Source organism: Leptodactylus fuscus, chromosome 1 (assembly GCF_031893055.1).
Source record: "Leptodactylus fuscus isolate aLepFus1 chromosome 1, aLepFus1.hap2, whole genome shotgun sequence".
NCBI classification, from domain to species: Eukaryota; Metazoa; Chordata; class Amphibia; order Anura; family Leptodactylidae; genus Leptodactylus; species Leptodactylus fuscus.
The window spans coordinates 174,414,654-174,440,892 of record NC_134265.1 but is presented as its reverse complement, the minus strand read 5'-3'; the positions used below and the strand labels follow the sequence as shown (position 1 = coordinate 174,440,892).

The window sequence follows — 26,239 nt, the reverse complement described above, 5'->3', positions numbered from 1 at the left end:
AGTCTGTCAGCGGAAATTGGTTATAAACCTAATCCCAGTACCTTGTAGAGGAGCTTCTACAGTTTATGAATAGGTCTCTGTTATTCAGCTGTGAAGCCTGGTTTAAAACCTACATGGTGATTCTGTACTTTTCACTCATTCATTTTGGCATCACAATTCCCAGCTGCCGTAGACCCGGTTCACATCTGTTTTCGGGTCACTCCATTCCCCTATCCGTATGAAATATGTGGAGAGAAAAGTCCTGCAAACAGCACTTTTCTCTCCGCATTTTTTGTGCGGAAACCACATGGACCCCATTGTAGTCTATAGGGTCCCCAGGTTTCCTTAGGTAACCACTTTGTTTATGCAGATAGGTTTCCATTCGGGGGGACCCTAAGCGGACTCCCCAAACAGATACCCAAACACAGATGTCAACCGGGCCTTACAACATTATGATACTCTGGAAATGTCTATCTGCGTTTTACATTTCTTCAGGGCCTATTGGTCTCTTAAACTACATAAAGGAACCTAATTATGAACTAGCTAACCCTTTGAAGAGTCATTGCTGACCAATAGTGAATGTAATTTTCTGTGTCCTCACACATCTCATGCTCCAGCCCATAGACTTGTTCAGAAAGAGACTAAATTTTAGACTTTTTTGCACCAAAAATAGAAACCAATATTGATTCTAATTTAAAGTATGGTAACCAGCACGTTTTATAAGTGAAATTCTATATCTTGACCAAGATAAGTTTAGAATGTATTTCAATTCATATTTGAAGTCATTAAAATTCAGCATGACTTTTCTTTGTATCTGCTTGTGAAGCCTTTCCATTGTTTTGCTATAACTTTATTATGGATGTCTTTCCCATTTAAGACAGTCTGGTAATGAGAAGCAACAGGAACTAGTTAACATTATTGCACAGTCTAGACTGTAACCTGACTGAAGAACCCTAAACTTTAACCTACAATCATCTGACAGAGAATCTTGACAAATAATCCAGAACTATAATTCAACCTTGGACGTCTGCTCCTGTTTATAGTTTCCAGCATGTGACCAGCAGGATTTTATTCTCTTTCTTGAACATATTCACAGACTAAACAATGCTTCATAAAGTGCACCACCACTTTTTTTTTTATAACTTTTACACAGTTTTGTTTTACAATTTTGTTGAAGTTTTACTTGGTTGTTATATACCAAATTCATTTGACGCATTGGCAGCAACTGGAAGACTATAATTCCATTTTACTGTGATTAAACCTGGCTTCATTTTCATTTAAGTTGGTTGGTGATATACATATCATTTTTTTTTATATAAGACAAGGTTCACATCTGCGTCAGAAGCTCTGTAGGGGTCTTTCATAACAGATTCAGTCATGAATGCAGAAAAAAATTGCCTGTTTTCATAGTAAAATGACAGCCATAATGATAGTAATCTGAGTGACGCCATTATAAGTCAGTAGAGTCTATGGTATTGGTGTATGGACATTGTCTCTCCATTCAAGCTCTATGAAATGACAAAGATACTGAAGCCGAATACAGCACTTTTTGTACAATGTATGGCGATACAACAGTAGTAATTTTTTACTGTTTGAGAATTTTTTAGTGCAGTAACAGAAAATAATTTAATAACCACATGTATTAAGTGTTTCCTACTTTCTTTCAGGTGGCTGAGAAACACAATTGGTTTAGGCCCATTATCGACATTTTTTATGAAATGTGTCAAAGTTGCTGAAATGTTAAAATGGACATGCTCACTTATTTTAAATATTTGTTACAGAAGCTGTGAAGGGCGTAACATACGATACAGGACGTGCAGCAATGTGGTAAGTAAATTCATGTCTTCTCAATGTTTCCCTCTAAACTCATGCATTGACTTTCACCTACAGTTGTGTTATATAGACTGAGTCTCTGAATGACTATAAACTATGAAAAGAAATTAAAAACTTAAAAGCTATTCCCCTCAGTGTAAGCCTGTTCCCATGAAGATTACCTGAACTCTTCCTTTAGGGTATGACCCAATCATAGAGCTGCACAGTCTTGTCCATGTCCCCCTCACTCATATCTATGGTTAGTACAGAGAGGATAAAAGAATGCTGAACAATCCTTGCTCCATCTAATGTTACTTTAGGACAGTGCTACAGCCTTGAGGGGAAGTAATCCACTGGACCCCATGCAGCATGAGCCTATCATTGCCCTCTACCAGGGATCCTAAATTTACCCATAGTGTAAAACTAGGGTTCAATAGGGATCTAACTTGCTGAGATTTGTTTCATACCTTTTAAAATTCTCATTTGATCCTTGCAAGAAAACACAGCATTTGTTTTTCTAGTAGGTGTGCAGTACCCTAACTGGACAGTCATACTGACTTCTCCATAGAAATAGAGTCTAATAAATAATGCTTGTTTTGCCTAGTCTCCCTATGAGTATTCTTCTGCCCACCGCTTTGGAATAAAATAGACAGGTAGACAGTAGGGTTGAGCGATCGTGTTCGGAAAAGATCGGATTCCGATCGGCGATCGAGAAAATTTCACGATCGCCATCGGAATTCCGAACACGATCTTTTTATGTGGGATCGAGATCGGTGATCTTTTCCCACAATGCTTTGCTTAGCCTTCACACTGAGTATACGATGTATATTCAGTGTGAAGGCTCCGCTGCAGTTCCATAGGAATGAATGGAAGCAGCCGACACACAGCCTTAACCCCCTGCGCGCCGGCTGCCTCCATTCATTCGAATGAAAGGCTAAACTAAATCTCTAGCAGCTACTTACCTCTAGAGATGGCTGCTCCAGTGCCCTCCTTCTTCTTGCCTCGCTGCCCCACCTCCCAGGTTAGTGTTTAAAGCGCTAGGTAGGCGGGGCTTGTGGCTTAGAGTGTGGGTGGGTACAGGGCGGGGAGACGTGACGTCTCCCCTCCCAGTACCCGCCCACACTTCTAACCTGCCCACACTCTCCTAACCTGGCAGGGAGGGGGCAGCGAAGGAAGAAAAGCAGCGTGGACCAGCAGCGAGGCGAAGAATAAAGGCACGGGGCACAGGACCAGCCATCTCTGGAGGTAAGTGGACACCAGGGGGTAGGATTGCTTTTAAAATCCGATCTCCGATTAAAAAAAAAAATCCCATTGACTTGCATTGGGATCAAGATCGGGTTCGAATGAAAAATGATCGGAAATCGGATTTTAAAATCGATCCTGAAAAGTCAAGATCAGCTCAACCCTAGTAGACAGTAGACAAGTACTGGAGAGACAGTATATTGCCACTAGTCAGAAGGTGTTGTCTGAAAGTCACATTTTCAGTAGATTTTAGGGGGATTTTAATAATAATATTGTAAAATAAGGTTAAGCCAAAAAGTGAGCAAAATTTATAATCTGGCAAAAGCAGAATAAGTATGTTAATGCGATTCGCTAAAAATTTTACTTTTTTTTCTAAGGCTTCAGGTTGCCTGATGAACATTTCACTAATATTTACACCAAGTAACTACCTTGGTAGTCCTTTTTACATTATATCTGATATGTAGCACTACTGTATTCCATACAGAGGCATTCAGTAAAAGAATCATAACCCAGGTGATATAATTCTATATACCATGGAAGCCAATGGACAGTGCAGAAATCCTTGACATATACCTTCAACAGTGTAAAAGCACCAAAATAGGATCTTTCATGGAAAATTAGGAATATTTCTTAGTGTCTCAGTAAGAAACCCTAGCATCCAGTAGAGATCAAGTCCAAAACTTCAAAGAAAAAGCCAGCCCCATATATCCCAACTGAATGGAGTCATTGTATGTTAGTGATATTGTAGTGATAATATGCAGTGCAGTTCTTCTGTAGTCTAAATTAATCTATGGTCTGTCTGTTTGTCCCTATTCTATCTGTCATAAAACCATGGTGCATTCTTATATTTTAAGAAAATATCTTTAGGACAGTTTTTTCATCTTGGTCTTGGCAGTGTGACAGAGTTGCCTATTACACAGTTAGTAGACTACATACAAAGAGTTGTGAAGGTTTCAGAAACCAAATGCTACTACATGAAATCACATTATGTAGATGAGGCATAAATGGCCTTTTAAGTAGCCGAAGTACAAAGACTGATGAAAAATGACTACAGCACATTTGTCTACTTTTATGCTTAGTCCAGGAGCCCTGTCATAGTCTCATTTATCAATGTCAACCAATTACAAAACTGGTAATAACAGAAGTCTATATGCTGAAATGTAGTGTTTTAAACACAGGAGGGCACATGGGCAAGTAATTCCATATGTATCTATTGCCTTTTGTGCATACAAGATAATGACTTCTTATTAAATGAAAGCTACAGTATTCTGAATGTCTTGTTAAGTGACTACAGATGCCATTTTGTGGACATGTTTAGTCGCACAACCTTCAAGATAGAACAAATGTGGCATTACTTAATGAAGACAATGGGGTAGATTTATCAGTGTGTCCTAAGGTAAAAAAAAATAGCTCTAGAAGGTCATGGAGACAGGTTTCAAGGCTTATATGCTTCTGTAATAGGTTCTAAAGATTGTATTAGTGTTATTCTATCGTTATGTAATTATCAGTGTTATTATTATATGGATCTATTTGCACATTCATATTTCTACATAGGGATAACTACCACCATTAGTCACATAAATCACCCAGAAAAAAGTGGAGTGTAAAAAATAAAAACATAATAAATGTATTAGGTATAAATTAAAAGGCATGCTACTGCAATACATATCACATAACCTGAGACACAGGTTACTAGACAAAAATTGTAATGATAGAAAATTCATAAACAGCGTTCTGAGTGAATCCTCCTCTTCTGTATAGTGACTGCTACATGTAGTTAACCTGTGCAACAAACACAAAAACCTGCAGAATTATTATCCGTGTGCTTAAATAATTCTAATACCCTCTAAACGCACATGCATAGAGTACTAGTGCCAACCATCAATCCCATAAAATGCAGTTTTCACTGCAAATAGAGATCTCTTAAGTAACAAGACCAGTGTCTCCTGAGGAACTTCTGAAATGTGTTGAGAGGGTATTAGTATTGCTAAAGCACACAGGTAATACTGAATGTGTGCATGTATCTCTACCTGCAGCAATAATTGTGCAGGTTTTTGCGCTTGTTGCACAGATTAACTACGTGAAACAGTCACTATATTGAAGGGGAAAATGTTTGTTTTGGTACCGTGTTAGCCAGTGGTTATAAAATATAAAAAACAAAAAAAAACTTTGCAAGTCTTCAGTAGAAGAAGAAGCTCAGAGGAAAGCTTCGAAACGTCATATTCTGTCATCATTATGAGTTAGCCATTAAAAAAGGTATCACCTACTGAAGATTTGCAAAGTTTTTTTTTGGTTTTTATATATTGAAGGGGGGAATTCAATCAGAACGCTGTCTGTTAACTCCATATCACTACAATTATTATCTAGTAACCTTTGTCTCAGAATATTTGATATGTGTTGGAGTAGCACGCCTTTTTAATACATACCTAGTACCACGTTTGTAAGTGATATTGCAGATTTTATTACACATTTTCTGAATATTTGTCAGCAGATTTCACCTTTAAAATTGCATAGGATGAAAATCACTCTGAAGATCTAAGAAGGAATAGAGATGTCTCAGTTTAGTTTGACGCATGGATATTCTGTAGAATATTGATTTTTTTTTATATCATCCAAGTGTAATACAGTTCTGCCTGCAAATCCGTGCAGAAAATTTGCAGTATAGCCTCAATGTGGGAATAAACCTAAGCATTGATGGCACATCTAATGGACACAGACTGCAGTAAGGTAGTCAGGTTCTAGTGGGCATTAAGGCACCGCTGGGGATATGTGACCTCTGTTCTTTAAAAAAAAAAAAAACCTGAATCCCTATTTATCAATGAAATATCTCAAATTATTGATAGTGTTTCCTTAGCACCAAAACTTCATATTGAAAATATCTGCCAAATCTGTGTTTTTAGCAACCATTGTCAATTGACATATACTGTACTTGTACATTGGCAGATGTTTCTGGGGACCCCTTTTATTTACTAAAATCCACAGAATCTAGACTGCAAAATAAAAGTAGTTCTTTTAACTTCTTGAAAACGTTAAGATTTTCGAAGATTGCTCAGGAAATAGACTAAGAAGGCTGGAGCACATTCTGTTTTCACAAAGGCATTCACTCATGTGGTGTGACTGAAATGTTTGCAATTTCACATTTTCTATATTTCTGTAATGGCATATAATTTGCCAGGAAATTTTGTGACCTTTTAAATCTGGCTACATATTCCCATGTTGAGGACAAGAGTCACAGATTTTCAATAACAAGTCTTTCTTTTTTGCAGCTGTTTGATGATTTAGCAAAATGAATTGAGTTTTGTAGATTTTATGATGGAGCAGATCTGTACGTGAAATCTATTAGCAATAATTCTGGACCTAATGCAAACAACACAAGTAAGCACTAAGTATTGACAGAATAACTGTGCAGTTAGTTAAAAGGGCTTCACACAATCACTATGGGTGATGATCATTAGAGAATAAATAGACTTTAGTGTAATAAGTAGTAATGTAATGCAGTAATAATAAGCTCTCCTGACACTTCCAGTCGACATCCAGCGTCAAACAATTAAAGATACACGAAAAATTAAATCTACTCATAACTGCTTTGTAACTTACAGCAGCCGACCCTGTAGAATGTATAAGAAGTCTCTAAGCACAGCACTATACATTATATGGTAGAACTGAACTGCAAACAGGCCTTGTGACTGATGAATATGACATGACATAGCCTATGAAGTAGCAGTGTAGCTCACTCGAATGTCAGTGCAAATTTTAACCTGATGATCTATGTGAGTATGGACCCCCACAGATTTATAATTGAAGACCTATTTTAGGGATAGGTCATATAATCATGGTCCATAGATCAAAGGTCTATATTTGAGCATGACTATAAAATTTATTCTGGGGGCCCACTACACAGCTACCTGCTAAAATTACCTGGAAGTCATTTGCGAATTTCGATGGCAACATTTTTTTCAGCTGTCGCTTCCTACCTAGATTTTACCTCTAATTGTTTCTGCTCTTTGGACTCTGCCCTCTTAGTAGCCTGCTGTCTTGCTCTTGCCTTGAACTAGATCCCTTAACTGGGGATAAGTGCCTACACTGTAACAGATCTCAGGCAGTAGAAAGATGCTGCAAAATGATTGTGTAATGGAATTGCTAAGACAGCAATTCCCAGAACGGTTAAACCCTGGGAGGGGCACAAGAGACAGTGAGCCCTAAGCTGAAGCCCCCCGCTTTCCCTTCCTATTGCCAGGCCCTATCCTAGGTAATAGGCGACAACCACGAGGACAAACCCTCCCTGAATACGTGAAACACAAAACGCAGACAAGACGAACAACAACAAAGGGAGGTCAGCTAGCCAGGGTTCGGTAACAGGAGAGCGATGCAGTGCCAAATCGGAGTAAAGAGAATAGTCAATGAGAAAAGCCAAAGGTCAGGTATAATAGTATAAGCAACAGGTACAGTAAGAGCAGGTATGCGCACGGCAATAACAAGCACTGGTGTGAATGGGAACCAAGGCTAAATAGGGAGGAAGAACCCGCCCATGGAGTTCACAGGAAGGCAGGCTGTCAATCAAAGGGCAAGGCCAGATTAACCACTAAATGGACAGAGGCAACCTAGGCAGAAGACGGGTGTGGTGCAAATCCAATTAAGGACTAGAGCCGTGTTCACACAGTGCAACTAAAAACTTTACGCAGATTATCAAACTGCACGCGCCTCCTGCGCCGCAGCACACGAGCAGAGGGTGGCGCAGGGGCCCGAACAGGCAGAGATGTTACAGATTGGTTATTAGTAGAGATGAGCAAGTAGTATTCGATCGAGTAGGTATTCGATCGAATACTACGGTATCCGAAATATTCGTACTCAATGGAATACTACTAGCTGTTCGCAGTAAATATTGAATTCAGAACCAGCGTTGATTGGCTGAATGCTATACATAGCATTCAGCAAATCAACGCTGGTTCTGCAGCAGGCTCGTCCTTGCTAGTCGGCAGAGCTGGCAGCTTGCTGTTACGAGGGAGCTGACTTTTTTGTCATAGGAGTGCATTGACCAGCGTTGATTGGCCAGTGTACAGCATTCGGCCAATCAACGCTGGTTCTACCAGAGGCTCGTCTGTGAAGAGGTGGACCACTGCAGTCTCCATTGTGGTCCGATCTTAGACTCCGCCTCCTCACAGACGAGCCTTCGGAAGAAACAGCGTTGATTGGCCGAATGCTGTACACAGGCCAATCAACGCTGGTCAATGCATTCCTATGAGGAAAAAGTCGGCTCCCTCGTAACAGCAAGCTGTCAGCTCCGACTAGCAAGGACGAGTCTGCTGTAGAACCAGCGTTGATTTGCCGCAGGTTCGTCTTTGCTAGTCGGGAGAGCTGGCAGCTTGCGGTTACGAGGGAGCTTATCTTTTATCAGCGCAACTGCAAAAGCTGTATAGTTAAAGCACACAGACCCCATAGACTATAATGGGGTCCGTGCGCTTTAACTGCACAGCGCTCCTCCTAAACACTCTCCTCCTGCTACTCGTGGACTTGGTGACTCTCCTTTAGTCGAATAGTGGTTTCTCCTGAAATGAGCATTTTTTTCCCATAGACTATAATGGGATTCAATATTTGATCGAGTAGTCGAATATTGAGGCTCTACTCGAAACGAATCTCGAATCTCAAATATTTCACTGTTTGCTTATCTCTAGTTATTAGAGCCCTTGCATTGTGATTGAGAAGATGGGGCCCAGGATGGAAGGTCATTTTATCTTGTCTCTGCAACTGCAACTCTGTCATCTTAGCCACCCAGTGTGTCTACAGTATATAAAATTAAGCTATTCAATATTATTATACCTAAACATATCCATATTGAGATACTAAACTCTCCCCTCTACAATCTATTCTGAATACAGTGACCAGGCTCATCTATCAGGCTAGACGCTACAGCGATGCCTCTGGTCTGTGCCAGTCACTACATTGGCTGCCTATTCATTATAGAATAAAATATAAAGTTATCACCCTCATCCACAAGGCTCTCCATAATACTGCACCTCCATACATTTCCTCCCTCATCTCTGTCTACCGCCCAACTCGTGCTCTCTGTTCACTCAATGGCCTAACACTTACATCCTCTATTATCAGAACCTGCCACGCTTGTATACAAGACCTCTCCCGAGTTGCACCACTTCTCTGGAATGCTCTACCCCAGACAATCAGATTAACTCCCAATTTCTACAGTTTCAAATGCAAACTAAAGACACATCTTTTCAGACAGGCCTATCACAATTTCTAAAGTAAACCCTTCCGTACTATAATTAGAATCCTCAAAATGTAACCTTCCTCTGTCCTGGCTCCCACACGATATGATGCCATTTCAGGCTAACTTTATATGTCCAGGCAACATCCACATGTTACAGGACACCACTAGTGACTAGAGATGAGCGAACACTAAAATGTTCGAGGTTCGAAATTCGATTCGAACAGCCGCTCACTGTTCGAGTGTTCGAATGGGTTTCGAACCCCATTATAGTCTATGGGGAACATAAACTCGTTAAGGGGGAAACCCAAATTCGTGTCTGGAGGGTCACCAAGTCCACTATGACACCCCAGGAAATGATACCAACACCCTGGAATGACACTGGGACAGCAGGGGAAGCATGTCTGGGGGCATAAAAGTCACTTTATTTCATGGAAATCCCTGTCAGTTTGCGATTTTCGCAAGCTAACTTTTCCCCATAGAAATGCATTGGCCAGTGCTGATTGGCCAGAGTACGGAACTCGACCAATCAGCGCTGGCTCTGCTGGAGGAAGCGGAGTCTAAGATAGCTCCACACCAGTCTCCATTCAGGTCCGACCTTAGACTCCGCCTCCTCCGGCAGAGCCAGCGCTGATTGGCCGAAGGCTGGCCAATGCATTCCTATGCGAATGCAGACTTAGCAGTGCTGAGTCAGTTTTGCTCAACTACACATCTGATGCACACTCGGCACTGCTACATCAGATGTAGCAATCTGATGTAGCAGAGCCGAGGGTGCACTAGAACCCCTGTGCAAACTCAGTTCACGCTAATAGAATGCATTGGCCAGCGCTGATTGGCCAATGCATTCTATTAGCCCGATGAAGTAGAGCTGAATGTGTGTGCTAAGCACACACATTCAGCACTGCTTCATCAAGCCAATACAATGCATTAGCCAGTGCTGATTGGCCAGAGTACGGAATTCGGCCAATCAGCGCTGGCTCTGCTGGAGGAGGCGGAGTCTAAGGTCGCTCCACACCAGTCTCCATTCAGGTCCGACCTTAGACTCCGCCTCCTCCGGCAGAGCCAGCGCTGATTGGCCGAAGGCTGGCCAATGCATTCCTATGCGAATGCAGACTTAGCAGTGCTGAGTCAGTTTTGCTCAACTACACATCTGATGCACACTCGGCACTGCTACATCAGATGTAGCAATCTGATGTAGCAGAGCCGAGGGTGCACTAGAACCCCTGTGCAAACTCAGTTCACGCTAATAGAATGCATTGGCCAGCGCTGATTGGCCAATGCATTCTATTAGCCCGATGAAGTAGAGCTGAATGTGTGTGCTAAGCACACACATTCAGCACTGCTTCATCAAGCCAATACAATGCATTAGCCAGTGCTGATTGGCCAGAGTACGGAATTCGGCCAATCAGCGCTGGCCAATGCATTCTATTAGCCCGATGAAGTAGAGCTGAATGTGTGTGCTAAGCACACACATTCAGCACTGCTTCATCAAGCCAATACAATGCATTAGCCAGTGCTGATTGGCCAGAGTACGGAATTCGGCCAATCAGCGCTGGCTCTGCTGGAGGAGGCGGAGTCTAAGGTCGCTCCACACCAGTCTCCATTCAGGTCCGACCTTAGACTCCGCCTCCTCCGGCAGAGCCAGCGCTGATTGGCCGAAGGCTGGCCAATGCATTCCTATGCGAATGCAGACTTAGCAGTGCTGAGTCAGTTTTGCTCAACTACACATCTGATGCACACTCGGCACTGCTACATCAGATGTAGCAATCTGATGTAGCAGAGCCGAGGGTGCACTAGAACCCCTGTGCAAACTCAGTTCACGCTAATAGAATGCATTGGCCAGCGCTGATTGGCCAATGCATTCTATTAGCCCGATGAAGTAGAGCTGAATGTGTGTGCTAAGCACACACATTCAGCACTGCTTCATCAAGCCAATACAATGCATTAGCCAGTGCTGATTGGCCAGAGTACGGAATTCGGCCAATCAGCGCTGGCCAATGCATTCTATTAGCCCGATGAAGTAGAGCTGAATGTGTGTGCTAAGCACACACATTCAGCACTGCTTCATCAAGCCAATACAATGCATTAGCCAGTGCTGATTGGCCAGAGTACGGAATTCGGCCAATCAGCGCTGGCTCTGCTGGAGGAGGCGGAGTCTAAGGTCGCTCCACACCAGTCTCCATTCAGGTCCGACCTTAGACTCCGCCTCCTCCGGCAGAGCCAGCGCTGATTGGCCGAAGGCTGGCCAATGCATTCCTATGCGAATGCAGACTTAGCAGTGCTGAGTCAGTTTTGCTCAACTACACATCTGATGCACACTCGGCACTGCTACATCAGATGTAGCAATCTGATGTAGCAGAGCCGAGGGTGCACTAGAACCCCTGTGCAAACTCAGTTCACGCTAATAGAATGCATTGGCCAGCGCTGATTGGCCAATGCATTCTATTAGCCCGATGAAGTAGAGCTGAATGTGTGTGCTAAGCACACACATTCAGCACTGCTTCATCAAGCCAATACAATGCATTAGCCAGTGCTGATTGGCCAGAGTACGGAATTCGGCCAATCAGCGCTGGCCAATGCATTCTATTAGCCCGATGAAGTAGAGCTGAATGTGTGTGCTAAGCACACACATTCAGCTCTACTTCATCGGGCTAATAGAATGCATTGGCCAGCGCTGATTGGCCAGAGTACGGAACTCGACCAATCAGCGCTGGCTCTGCTGGAGGAGGCGGAGTCTAAGGTCGGACCTGAATGGAGACTGGTGTGGAGCGATCTTAGACTCCGCCTCCTCCAGCAGAGCCAGCGCTGATTGGCCGAATTCCGTACTCTGGCCAATCAGCACTGGCTAATGCATTGTATTGGCGTGATGAAGCAGTGCTGAATGTGTGTGCTTAGCACACACATTCAGCTCTACTTCATCGGGCTAATAGAATGCATTGGCCAGCGCTGATTGGCCGAATTCCGTACTCTGGCCAATCAGTGCTGGCCAATGCATTCTATTAGCTTGATGAAGCAGAGTGTGCACAAGGGTTCAAGCGCACCCTCGGCTCTGATGTAGGAGAGCCGAGGGTGCACTTGAACCCTTGTGCACCCTCAGCTCTGCTACATCAGAGCCGAGGGTGCGCTTGAACCCTTGTGCACACTCTGCTTCATCAAGCTAATAGAATGCATTGGCCAGCGCTGATTGGCCAATGTATTCTATTAGCCTGATGAAGTAGAGCTGAATGTGTGTGCTAAGCACACACATTCAGCTCTACTTCATCGGGCTAATAGAATGCATTGGCCAGCGCTGATTGGCCAGAGTACGGAACTCGACCAATCAGCGCTGGCTCTGCTGGAGGAGGCGGAGTCTAAGATCGCTCCACACCAGTCTCCATTCAGGTCCGACCTTAGACTCCGCCTCCTCCAGCAGAGCCAGCGCTGATTGGCCGAATTCCGTACTCTGGCCAATCAGCACTGGCTAATGCATTGTATTGGCTTGATGAAGCAGTGCTGAATGTGTGTGCTTAGCACACACATTCAGCTCTACTTCATCGGGCTAATAGAATGCATTGGCCAATCAGCGCTGGCCAATGCATTCTATTAGCGTGAACTGAGTTTGCACAGGGGTTCTAGTGCACCCTCGGCTCTGCTACATCAGATTGCTACATCTGATGTAGCAGTGCCGAGTGTGCATCAGATGTGTAGTTGAGCAAAACTGACTCAGCACTGCTAAGTATGCATTCGCATAGGAATGCATTGGCCAGCCTTCGGCCAATCAGCGCTGGCTCTGCCGGAGGAGGCGGAGTCTAAGGTCGGACCTGAATGGAGACTGGTGTGGAGCGACCTTAGACTCCGCCTCCTCCAGCAGAGCCAGCGCTGATTGGCCGAATTCCGTACTCTGGCCAATCAGCACTGGCTAATGCATTGTATTGGCTTGATGAAGCAGTGCTGAATGTGTGTGCTTAGCACACACATTCAGCTCTACTTCATCGGGCTAATAGAATGCATTGGCCAATCAGCGCTGGCCAATGCATTCTATTAGCGTGAACTGAGTTTGCACAGGGGTTCTAGTGCACCCTCGGCTCTGCTACATCAGATTGCTACATCTGATGTAGCAGTGCCGAGTGTGCATCAGATGTGTAGTTGAGCAAAACTGACTCAGCACTGCTAAGTCTCTGCATTCGCATAGGAATGCATTGGCCAGCCTTCGGCCAATCAGCGCTGGCTCTGCCGGAGGAGGCGGAGTCTAAGGTCGGACCTGAATGGAGACTGGTGTGGAGCGATCTTAGACTCCGCCTCCTCCAGCAGAGCCAGCGCTGATTGGTCGAGTTCCGTACTCTGGCCAATCAGCGCTGGCCAATGCATTCTATTAGCCCGATGAAGTAGAGCTGAATGTGTGTGCTTAGCACACACATTCAGCTCTACTTCATCAGGCTAATAGAATACATTGGCCAATCAGCGCTGGCCAATGCATTCTATTAGCTTGATGAAGCAGAGTGTGCACAAGGGTTCAAGCGCACCCTCGGCTCTGATGTAGCAGAGCTGAGGGTGCACAAGGGTTCAAGTGCACCCTCGGCTCTCCTACATCAGAGCCGAGGGTGCGCTTGAACCCTTGTGCAGCCTCGGCTCTGCTACATCAGAGCCGAGGGTGCGCTTGAACCCTTGTGCACACTCTGCTTCATCAAGCTAATAGAATGCATTGGCCAGCACTGATTGGCCAGAGTACGGAATTCGGCCAATCAGCGCTGGCCAATGCATCCCTATGGGAAAAAGTTTATCTCACAAAAATCACAATTACACACCCGATAGAGCCCCAAAAAGTTATTTTTAATAACATTCCCCCCTAAATAAAGGTTATCCCTAGCTATCCCTGCCTGTACAGCTATCCCTGTCTCATAGTCACAAAGTTCACATTCTCATATGACCCGGATTTGAAATCCACTATTCGTCTAAAATGGAGGTCACCTGATTTCGGCAGCCAATGACTTTTTCCAATTTTTTTCAATGCCCCCAGTGTCGTAGTTCCTGTCCCACCTCCCCTGCGCTGTTATTGGTGCAAAAAAGGCGCCAGGGAAGGTGGGAGGGGAATCGAATTTTGGCGCACTTTACCACGTGGTGTTCGATTCGATTCGAACATGGCGAACACCCTGATATCCGATCGAACATGTGTTCGATAGAACACTGTTCGCTCATCTCTACTAGTGACGGCTCATAAAGTTTTATGTTTGTGTAATGACAGTAACCTCTATTACAAAATAGTCTGACCACTGTATAAGCCGCCCCTACTACCTCTTGTTTCACCCCCTCTACCTCATAGATTGTAAGCTCTTGTGAGCAGGGCCCTCAGTCCCAGTGTGTGAAATGACGTTCTTTGTAATGTATCTTTCTGTCTGTATTTGAACCCTACAAATTGTACAGTGCTGCGGAATATGTTGGCGCTATATAAATAAAATCTATTATTATTATTACCTGTATGAAGTACAATTAGTATACTAGGTCATGCCGAAGTGAGCTGGGGCCCACCTGGTTCAGGAACCCAACAGGGAATTTACCTGTGGGCCAGTCCAAGCCTGATTAGGTCTCTGGTAGAGTATCACCAGGTTTTAAGAAAGCTATTTGAAAAATGAATATTTTCCTCTGACCCTGAAGGATACAATATCTAATGTAAACTTGTAGACTGCAGATGTCTCTGACAAGCTTTTTTTTTCCCCACCCACGTATATCAAATAAATCAGACTTTTGGGCAGTGCTTCTGATCACTGCAATATAATAGAGCCAGTGCTCCAGATGGAATGGAATAAATCTGCTCTCCTTTAGGGACTGACACTGAGCACAGCATAGTAGAACATAACAGTTATATAAATGTGAACTCATCTCTGATGTTCTGTATATTCTACAGGGAAAAGATTTGGACAATGTTGTCCTAAAACTAAAGCAATAATCGCAGTATTTTAGAATACTCTGCTGTGTTCTGTTTTTTTTTTTTTTTTTTTAATGTAGATTGTGAGCCCCACATAGAGCTCACAATGTACATTTTTCCCTATCAGTATGTCTTTTTTTGGAATATGGGATGGAAACCATGCAAACACGGGGAGAACATACAAACTCCTTGCAGATGGTTTTTTTGCCCATGGCGGGATTTGAACACCAGGACTCCAGCGCTGCAAGGCTGCAGTGCTAACCACTGAGCCACCGTGTGGCCCCTCTGCTGTGTTCTTTTCTGTGATCTGTTTCCTGAACCTCATCTATCTCATATTGTTTGTTTTGTCTGTGGTTTTTATAGTGGCCGGTTACTCCAGGATGGATGTGATTATGATGAGGTTATAAAAACATAAACTTTCATCCACCCTTATCTATATAAGTATTCTTAATATGGCAAAAAGTAAACATTTCTCTTTGATCAGTATAGGATGTATAGTTGAAGTAGACCTCCAGTTATAAACAACTTTTAATAAAAGAATAGTAATGTGAATATCAGAAACTTTGTAATATATCTTAATAACATCTGTTTTTTCAACACTTATTAAGCTGTTCACCTGCTCCTGATCTTCAGTGTGATTGCTTTGCGAAAATAAGATTCATCTACATATTCAGGCTCATATGTAGAGCTCTATTGAGAAGGGAGGGGTGGAGTACAAAGCTGTTAGGCTAGTTAATTAATTTATTGCCTCATTTTTTACACTGCTAGCTTCTTATCTACAACCTAGCAGTTTTAAAGGGAATCTTTAAGCAGGAATATCAGTGTCAAATTAATGACACTACCATGTAGGGGGGCTTCTTTCTTCTAAAGATGTCTTTCTTATTCTGTGGTGCACTTCTATTTTCATGAAAATCAGGATTTTATTGTTATGTAAATTAGCTGAAAAGGGGCTTTAGGGGCGTTTCTTCTGCTGGGGCTTCATTCTGTTCTAAATAACCTTCCCTGTCTGCAGACAAGGTAAGGCAAAGTGAAAGATATCACTGAAGAAGTGGGAGGGCAGAGTTGGTCGACAGGAGTGGTTATCTAGACCGTTGTTTAAAGAGGACCTTTCACCATGTACAGTTCCTAGCATCTGATAGCTGCTTCTTTGATTCTAGCGCTCTCTCTATCCCCAACCATTGCCAAGCAATTAATGCTGCTATCTTTGGTGTCTGATATGCTATTTAGTCTCAGTACTGTTAGGAGGGCCGTGTCAGTCAAGGGTGTGATTCTGAGCTTTGACTTTGGCTGCCTCTAATTGGAGCTCTGAATCGCTCCCCCTTTCTAACACTGCCCCGCTAACATTACTGAGCTTAAATGACACATCTGGCGCCAAAACTAACTGTGTTTGTTGCTCGGAAATAGCGATGGCTAGAGAGAAAATTCCAACTGCGCTGAAATCTCTGGAGCGGTGCATTTGAGATGGTGGAGGTGGCGAGATGTCCTCTTCAATTCCTTTCTTTTTTTCATCAAGTAAGTTATGTCAGAATTGGGCTTTACACTGTGTTTGCTCAATGCACAAGTACAATGTGTTGGTATACTGGTTTTAAAACATATAGGTGCATGTAGCTGAAAGATAGCAAGTGGAGTTTGGAGGGAGTACAAAGGCAAAACTGGAGTTTCCTGTTGGGGGGTCACTACTATAAAGCTACAATAAAGTTTACACCTGTTATGACTTAGTATACCTATCAACCAGTGTGTTCTCTTTGGCACATTCTTAAAGTGTGCCTCCAGGTATCATGTCCGGCTCCAGAATAGAATAGTATATAAACTGTTCAGACGTCGGAAAGTAAAGAGGAATTTGAGGCAGACATCTTACTTGAATTCTTCTTTATTTTCCATCGTCTAGCTCTCTCATCAGCATTCCGGCTTTCCACCTATATTTAAAGGAGCTTTATCATTGGCAAAAGTCATTTTTAACTAATCACATCCTTGCATAGGCTTTAGAAAGGCTATACCACACCTACCTTTTGTATGTAAATGGCCTCAGTGGTTTTTGAATGTGCCCGTTTTTATCCATATGCTAATTAGTTTCTTGGTGCACCCCGGAAGTCTCATCGTGCACCCTCTCTGCTATTTTTTTCCTATGTATGTGTACAGCACAGGCTGCTGCTGCTGATGACTCAGCTTCTGCTTGCACACACAGATATGAGAGAATAGCAGAGACGAGTGCTGTTAGGAACTTCCTGTCCTGGCTGGAGGCTAATTAGCATATGAATAGAAACGGTCTCAAAAACCACTGAGGCAATTTATATACAAAAGGTAGGTGTGGAATAGCATTTCTAAAGGCTATGCAAGTATGTGCTTAGTTAAAAATGACTTTTCCCAATGATTGAGCCCCTTTAAATGCAGAATGTAGAAAGTGAGTGGGCCCCCATACATACGACTCATAGTGGAATACACTGGCCTTTCCTTTACGTATTGACTTCAAGGGAAATTCCATTCTGCTCCATTGTCACAGAGAAGGATAGGATCTGCTCTATATTCCTTTGAATGGAACAGAGCATTGGAAACCCACTCAGACAGCACACTTGCTACATGTAGCCTAAGTCTTTGAAAAGGGGAGAGTGGATAAAGAAGCTGCTAGAAAAGACACTCAAATAATTGCTGCTGGTAGACTCTGTTATTTTGTGCTGCTAGGTTGCAGATAAGAGCCTACCAGAGCACAGAATGCAGTAATAAATCATTTAACCAGCCGGGAGCAGCCTCCTACTCCACCTCTCCCCCCTTCATAGGGGTGAGACTGGATACTAAGACCAATCTTATATAAACAAACAGTCAGATTGAAAAGACAGGAGAACAGATGAATAAGTGGTGAAGAAAACAGATTACCTTAATTAGATATTTAAGATATATATTGTTAAAGTACACCTTCAGTTATAAACACGTTTTTGGAAATGAATAGTACAGGTGAAAATGAGAAACTTTATAATATATCTTAGTAACAAAAGTTACTTTCTCTATAATAGTCTATGAAGAAAGGAGGGGGCTAGGGAAGACACTCAATCAATTGCTGCTATTACACTCTGCAATTCCCTGCTTTCTAAACACTGCTAAGTGTAGATAATACACAGAATGCAGCGATAAATCAATGAAGCAGCAAGCAGGAGAATCCTGCTCAGCCCCTCTCTGCTTCATAGAATTGTACTGTATGTGTGAGGCGGCATATGGAGACTGATATAACGTAAAGAAGTAGTCCGATTGATGGTAAGGAGCAGGAGAACAACTTAATAAGGCTAGATTCACATCTACGTTGGATTCTCCCTAGGAGACTCTGCTTAAAATCAGCAGAGAGAACAGTCCTGCATGGAGGACCAGATGAACACCCAGCAGACCACATTACAGTCTATGGGATCCGTGGGTTTCACTTTGTAAGCAGACAGGTTTACCGTATTTCGGGTCCCTATGCGGATCCAATCTTTGGAGACCTTAACGCTAGTGGGAACCTAGTGTTAGTAGTGAATGAAACAGATCTCCGTAATAAGATATATTACAAAGTTTCTTACATTCAAATGCATTATTCATTTATACAAAGTTGTTTACAACTGGAGGTACGCTTCAAGTTTCTTATATTCATATTCACTCAATTGAGTGTGTTTTTAAAGGAGTTATATCACAAATGAATATTAATTAGCTTTTTTAGTTCTTACATAACATACAGCTGTTTAGTTGGCATATTTCTATTGTTCCTATGATTAAGCATGGCTTTTACAAACTGGTTATAGCCCTCCCTGATGCTCCTTTGATTTCTGCTCGGAATGTTCCCCTAATGTGTCCAGTGCTGGTGGTCACATATGCTCAGTAGCTTAGAACCATTGCCAGTGTCTCTTTGTATACGGGTAGTAGAGTCATTTCTGCCATTGTAAAGACTAGCCAAATAGAATGAGGACTCTTGAAATTACTTTATAAACCACACTGAACATGGTGGATGACCTAAGAGAGAATCAAAAGAACAGCGACTGGCACCACAAAAGATTTAGACACAAGATTATTTTTTTATAAATTATGAAAAGCACAGTGAGATGTTATACTCATAACTTAATGAGAATCAGCACTCCTGACTTGTCAGTTCTAGTATATACTTGTATTCCCCATGAAATAACACTTCTCTTCTTATTAGTCTGTAGTATGGCATTCCTCTCTCATTCATAGTACATGATTGTGAATACGGTAATTGACAACTGGATGTTACCACTATCTTTGAGAAAAGGGTATGCCCCTACATAGTCTGACACTATCACCAATTGGACAGTTTTATAGTGTGCGCACACCTTCAAATGGTAACACCCAGTTGTCCATTTACCCATAAATTTCCAAGAGAAGCAACTTAGCAAAAGCTTGATGCCGAGTTATAAGAAAAGATGCCTCAGAATTGCTATTGCACATGAAATGCCAGTATTTCCTAAAGCAGGCATGTCACGGATAGGGGCATGACATTCTATACAACTCCAAGGTGCAAAACTGATGGCTCCCTATCACCACTTTCAACACATGCCACCTTGTTACTGCTCACAGTAAATATTATGAAACAACAAGTCCATCATCCTTACCTGTGATATTTAACCTTTTCATGCTTTATATGTGTAGTTGTAGCCACTGTTAGTTATTTTCTGAGATACTAAAGTACTTTCTTCCTGTCCAACAGGATTGTCCAGCAGAATCAGGAGATTTCCGGGCACAACAGTGCTCTGCTCATAATGACGTCAAATACCAAGGACTGTATAGGGAATGGCTTCCAGTTCATAATGACCCGGAGAACCCATGTTCATTAAAATGCCAAGCAAAAGGAACATCTCTTATTGTGGAACTTGCTCCTAAAGTTCTGGATGGTACTCGCTGTTACACAGAGTCCTTGGATATGTGCATAAGTGGTTTATGCCAGGTAAGTACATTTGAGTCATTTTATTAAAAGGGGTTATTCAGCTTTCAAAAATTATCTGCAAATACATCTACAGCAGTGCGAAATATTCGCTGTTCTTTTGTTCAGCCTTTTCTTGGCTTTATTTTACGTGAGCCTCCTTAAATCACTGTTATTCACATTCAGTGAATCTTTGAACAAACTACATCTCCCATCATTCCCCTCCCTGCTGTCACTCTTTGTGTTTGCTGCTCACAGGTAAAGTTAGCTTGCAAACGAAACATGACAGGGCAAGTGACCTCAGATGTAGGAGTAAGTTATTATCTGTAATTTCATTATAGGGAGAATGGAGAAGGGAGGGTTACACAGAGAGTGAGGGCTGGCAGAGGAATCATGGGAAATGTAGTTTTTTAACAGATTCACTGCATGTTCTTTCCTGTGATAGAAGGAGTCTTAACATAAAATAAAGCCATAAAAGATGGTGCACAAGGCAGCAGTGAGTACTTTGTACTGCTGTGAATGTATTTGCAGATACTTTTTGGACGCTGGATAAAAATACTGCTGTTTCTATATTTATCAGATGTTATATTCATTTTAGCAGACAATTTGCTGTACAAAGATCCACTATATAAATATTGCTATTGCTATAGTCATTGGAGCAATATATGCATTATAGCAAGCAGTTTGTTGTTGCTATAATCATTACAGCACACTATCCCTGCACTCCCAGCTGATTTGTTCTCTAGCATTGACAGGAATAGCTTGAACACACCATAATTCATATAGCTGCACTCTCCCTGACTACAGATTCTGGGGACAAATCAGCACTTCATCCATTCAGGTTACAGAAAACAAATCTGTATGAAATTGTAACTTACAATTCTTGTGGATTTTAATAGAACACATGCTTGTTCTTCTAATAGAACCAGAGCCATGTTTTGAAGTCTCGTTAAGACTGAGGCCCCATGTTGCAGCTCTTTTTGTTGCAGATTTTGCTGTGTTTCTTAGAGCCAAAGCCAGGAGTTAGAAAAGTAATGGATGATATGTAGGAACTCCTTAATCTTCTCCCGTCTGCTCAATCCACTTGAAGTTGGCTCAAAAAAACACAACAAAATCTGCAACAAAAAAAAGCTGCGTTTACACATTTATTTGAATCCTAAAAAAATTAAAAAAAATAAAACCGCATGTGCAGGAGACCATGAGAGGTCCTCTTTAAAGGGGTTGTCTGGGATAACTAGAAATCCCTACACTGATCTAAACACCCTCCCCCATCTTACTTTCGTCACTACTACTTCCCTTCCCCCATCCACTCCATTATACTTACTCTCCAGACTTCTTCCGGCGAGATGGCTCCTCCCTCTTTAATGATTCGGCAGGGTGCATGCTGCATCCACTAATTCTCCTCTGCTGAGCATCCACGCAGTAGAGGGGGGTCATCACTGGAGGAGAAGAGCTCACACAGACTGAATCAGTACAGGAGGAGGAGGGACCATCTCACTGCAAGAAGCGTGGAGGGTAAGTATATAATATGGGTCGGAGGTTAGGCTGAGTAGGTAGGGATGGGCTGGCAGGCAATACCAGCAGCTCCCAGAGACACCCAGAAATCACTCAAAACATGTTAAACAGCATATTGGTGCATTTATTAAACCATTAGTAGCACTAACAGACATAAAAAATAATAATAATAAAAAACATTTTTTACTTGGAAAACCCATTTGAAGATATCATACTATTTGTCTATTATCATCTTGTTGAAATAAATCGTAATAGATATTTTCTAAATTGTAACAATATTTGCTGAAAAGGGTATGACCTACTGTCATCAAAAATACTGATATATGGTGAAGTACTGCATATATGTATTTAATGGGAAGTTTTAATAGACTCTATAAATCAGGGAACTGCTGTATATTGTGTAATTATGTAGCCAAGGCACTTGGAGATCTTGGGAAATACACAAAGGGTATTCATATTAGAATTCCAAGTACTTTCTGATTGACAAGGTCGGTTCTAGGAATGCTGCCATTTGCTTAGACTGGCGCCATGCACATTTGTGAGTGCCCAGGTCCATGGTGTTCACATTAGTGTGACTTTTCAAACATTATGTTTAATGGTATTCTTTAGAGGTTCTTTTTTCGGTGTTGATAAAATATGTAGGCTATTTTGTAATATAATTCAGAGTAGTAATGTATATTTTTTTAAAAGTTTTGATTTATTTAGTGGCTTATCATTGTAGTGTATTTTAAAGCATGAAAATAGGATTGTGAACCAATAAGATTTTGTAGCTAATGAAAAACAATTTCATTGACTAGGATAGTCTGTACATTACTGTAGAACACTGCAGAGCAACTGTGCATATTAATAAACTTTTATTATTGGATTTCAATCTTTTAGTTGTGGGCGCAACTCAAATATGCTGAAGGAGGACTTTGAGGACTTCCACTCCACATGTAGCCATAGGGGGTGCAGAGCTTACTATCATTAATGAGACCTAAAGCCTTAGGGGGGCCCCAAAGGTCCCTCTGCCACATAAAATGTACCACAGTACCAATTGGCTTAAAGTTGGGAGGCAATATAGATTTGACATTGAGGCTCAGGAGCTTCAGGTTGGGCCTCTGGAAAACATACATTATTTTCGATCATTTACATATGTAAACTACTGATAACATTATAGAGTAGTGTTGTTATTTAAAGTGAATGTGTCAGAATGAACATCAGTTCTAAACTAAACACATAGTTCTATAAGGCAGTGCACACAGATTCCAGTGACACCTTTTATTGTGGTGCTCCAATGCTGGGAAATTTAGCTGTTGAGCTTCAAAGTGCTACATTTGCATATTTATAAAAAGCACTCTCAGGGCTCGTTCACATCTGCGCCCGGTCTCCGTTGTGCAGGTTTCCATTTCCTGCACAAACTGGCCAGGAGACGGAAACCTGCCGGCATCTTTCAAACCCATTCATTTGAATGGGTTTGAAAAGTGTCCGACCGTGAGCGCCGGTGAGTGTTTTATGCTCTCCGCGGCAAAACCGTTTTTTTTAAACTGGACACAGAGTCGGATATGCAGTACTCTGTGTCCGGTTTTAAAAAAACGGTTTCACCGTGGAGAGCTCAAAACGCTCACTGGTGTGCACGGCCAGACTTTACAGAAACCTGATAACGGAGTCCAGAATCTGGTGTGAACACAGCGTCAGCTGCGGAGTATCAGATCACAATAAAAAGGTACCATTGGAATCAGTGTGAAGTGCTCTACAGTATAAAGTACTATATTAGTTTATCACTTATGTTCTTGCTGATAGACTCCCTTTATGTAATTGCAATTTATGTACATTACAGCAGCAGGTTTTTGTCTTCTTCCCAAGTGAAAAGTATATATTGAACCTTTTGCACTTGGTGGTGAATGGATGGAAGGATAGTTGATAAAGCTTTATTTTTTTTAGAGATCAATATATATGAGCATAAGCCTTGCCTACTAGTCAGTGGATAACATTAACATGATAAAGTCGGCTTGTTAAAAGAAAAAAGGAGTGTAATTGAGTCTGCAGTGTTTTCAGGCAAAGAGCGTTTGTAGATTTTGTATGGCTGTCAGCATCCCTCTAGTTCTGAGATTATCTGGGCATTGACTCCTGTGAAATGAGATTCCCTGCAGTTCTGCACCACTGTTTAATATGGAAATGAGCCCCCAAGTTGTTATTTGTTTTTCTTCCCGCTTCATTTCCCTTGGCATTGGGTCTCTGAGCTGAGCCAACACCGCTAGCCCTTTTGTGTAGGAAGAGAAATTCTTCTGGCCGAATCTAAATTGGCAGTGTAAAAGCTACGGGTAAGCAATATACTCTAACCTTGTCCTTTGCGTACTTTAAATCCACTGGGCCTTATACCTCTTCCACCACCACTTTCCTAAATGGTCCCAAGAGTTTGACTTGGATGGTTAATATGTTTTCTTTATTCCCCCTCTTTCTTTTCAAGGCAAGGATAGAGTGAGCACAGGAGCCAGGTTAAACAAAGACTCGTAGTGGGAGAGAGTGAATATTAAAAACAAAACATGTTCCATGCTGGGTCTTGGGGATCTCCGTCTCCACTGTCTGATGCTGCCTTGCTTCAGAATGGTAGCCCAGCCTGTTAGGGGGCATTGCCAAGTAATGTATCTTTGGCAGTAATGTCTTGTATGTATCAGCTTGCATTGAAAGAAAGAAGTCATAACGCTAAGCCAGAGTCACTGAATTGTTCTTATCAAGAGAAAAAATTGTTAGCAGTGGGTGAACTTCATTTGCATATGTTAAGAGTTGTGATTGATAATTAAAATTAATGTGAAATGTAGCTTTATGTCACAGCCTACCCTGAACCATGCCAACCCTTTGTGTCTCTATTAAGTAAGATCATTCATGGGTATAAGTATTTGTATTCTTTTTAGCAATCTTTATAAGATTACAACAGGAGCATGAAATTATATATATATATATATATATATATATAGAGAGAGAGAGAGAGAGAGAGAGAGAGAGAGAGAGAGAGAGAGAGGGAGTGACAACGGAATTAACCGATTTATGCCAGAGGTTGACATTTTTGAGTTGTAATAATGGAACACTAGGCATAAATGGGTTAAATACGTATTACACTGATCACCATATCAAAGTGATAGACAAAGCTGGGTAAAACAAGCTTCTCTAGAGAAGATGAGGCCTGTATCACATTTGTGTTCGGTATTCCGTTCGAGGGATTCACATGGGGACCTACCCGAACCGAATACCAAACACATTGACAAGCGGTGAGCAATGAAGGCACACGGACCCCATAAACTATAAAGGGGTCTGTGTTTTTTCCGCATGGTGTCCACATTATATGCATTTTTTTTATAACTGAGGCACATTCTCCCCCTACACCACAAATGTGAAGACCGACATTCAATACACTTGTCTTCATATATCACCCCCATTGTTTGCTAGGTTGGACCAGTTCCACCATCAGTGTTCTGAATAGCCAGTATCATGCAGAATAAAAACAACTTTTCTTTGCCCTGCTCAAGTAATGTCAGATCAAATAAAACTTAGGCGGAGATATCAGCTATTTATGAATGTTGTACTAATGTGTGGAACATGGGACTTAAAGGGGCTCTATCAGCAAAATCCTGCAGATAGAGCCCTACATATGCGTGCATAGCCTTCAGGCACTGTAAAAGTTAAATTAAACTACCCCCCCCGTTTTAAAATAATAACTTAAAAAATAATGTTCTCTACTTACGGAACGTGCACCCTGGGCGGGCATTCTGGGTGCGTCTTCATCTTCTTCCCCGCCTCTTCTTCCTCTGACGTCTTCGGGTCCCGTCCTCCTCCGGACACTGATATAAAAAAATAGCCCGGGCGCATGCGCAGTAGCACGCGGCTTCTACTACGGCTACTGCGCATGCGCCCGGGCTATTTTTTTTTATCAGTGTCCGCGAGCAAGCGCCGGAGGAGGACGGCGCCCGAAGACGTCAGAGGAAGAAGAGGCGGGGAAGAAGATGAAGACGCACCCAGAATGCCCGCCCAGGGTGCACGTTCCGTAAGTAGAGAACATTCTTTTTTAAGTTATTATTTTAAAACGGGGGGGGGGGGGGGGGGGGGGTAGTTTAATTTAACTTTTACAGTGCCTGAATAGCCTTTTTAAAGGTTATGCACGCATATGTAGGGCTCTATCTGCAGGATTTTGCTGATAGAGCCCCTTTAACTTTAGAATATTAGAATATTATCTTTTCATGAAAAGGACATTTTGTCATGGCTCTGAGTCTGTAAGAAAAAAAAAAGTTGTGATTAGTCATATTAAAGTATGGGGTGAATAGTATAATAAAGAAGATTATTTGAGAGATGGCTTCATAGACAGATTTTTATTTAATATGTTATTCCTTGTGGTGACATCTGTTTTGTATTGAGCCACAATACAGCATATCTATGAGTGTGTGGTGATATAACAAGACTAAAGAAAACATGAAGAAAAACAAGGAGACAAACCAGCAAAACAGTATGGAGTCTATGTGCTTTACAAATAGTTCTGTGTCTCGTTGGAATAAAAACAAGGGAAACAATCTGAGTAAAAGCTATTGGAAAGTTACATTACTAATAGAGATGAGCGAGTAGTACTCGATCGAGTAGTTATTCGATCGAATACTACCGTATTCGAAATTCTCGTACTCGATCGAGTACCACTCGCTATTCG

General features: G+C 42.0%; 1 protein-coding gene across 1 annotated transcript in view; it reads left to right on the top strand.

Annotated features, from left to right (window-relative positions):
* The window catches only part of ADAMTSL1 (ADAMTS like 1), a 624,112-nt gene that overhangs the window by 449,425 nt on the left and 148,448 nt on the right, over nt 1–26,239 (top strand). The window contains exons 4-5 of the mRNA XM_075279894.1: nt 1,761–1,806; nt 19,840–20,076. Coding sequence (XP_075135995.1) covers nt 1,761–1,806; nt 19,840–20,076 — 283 coding nt within the window. The remainder of the gene's footprint in view (nt 1–1,760; nt 1,807–19,839; nt 20,077–26,239) is intronic.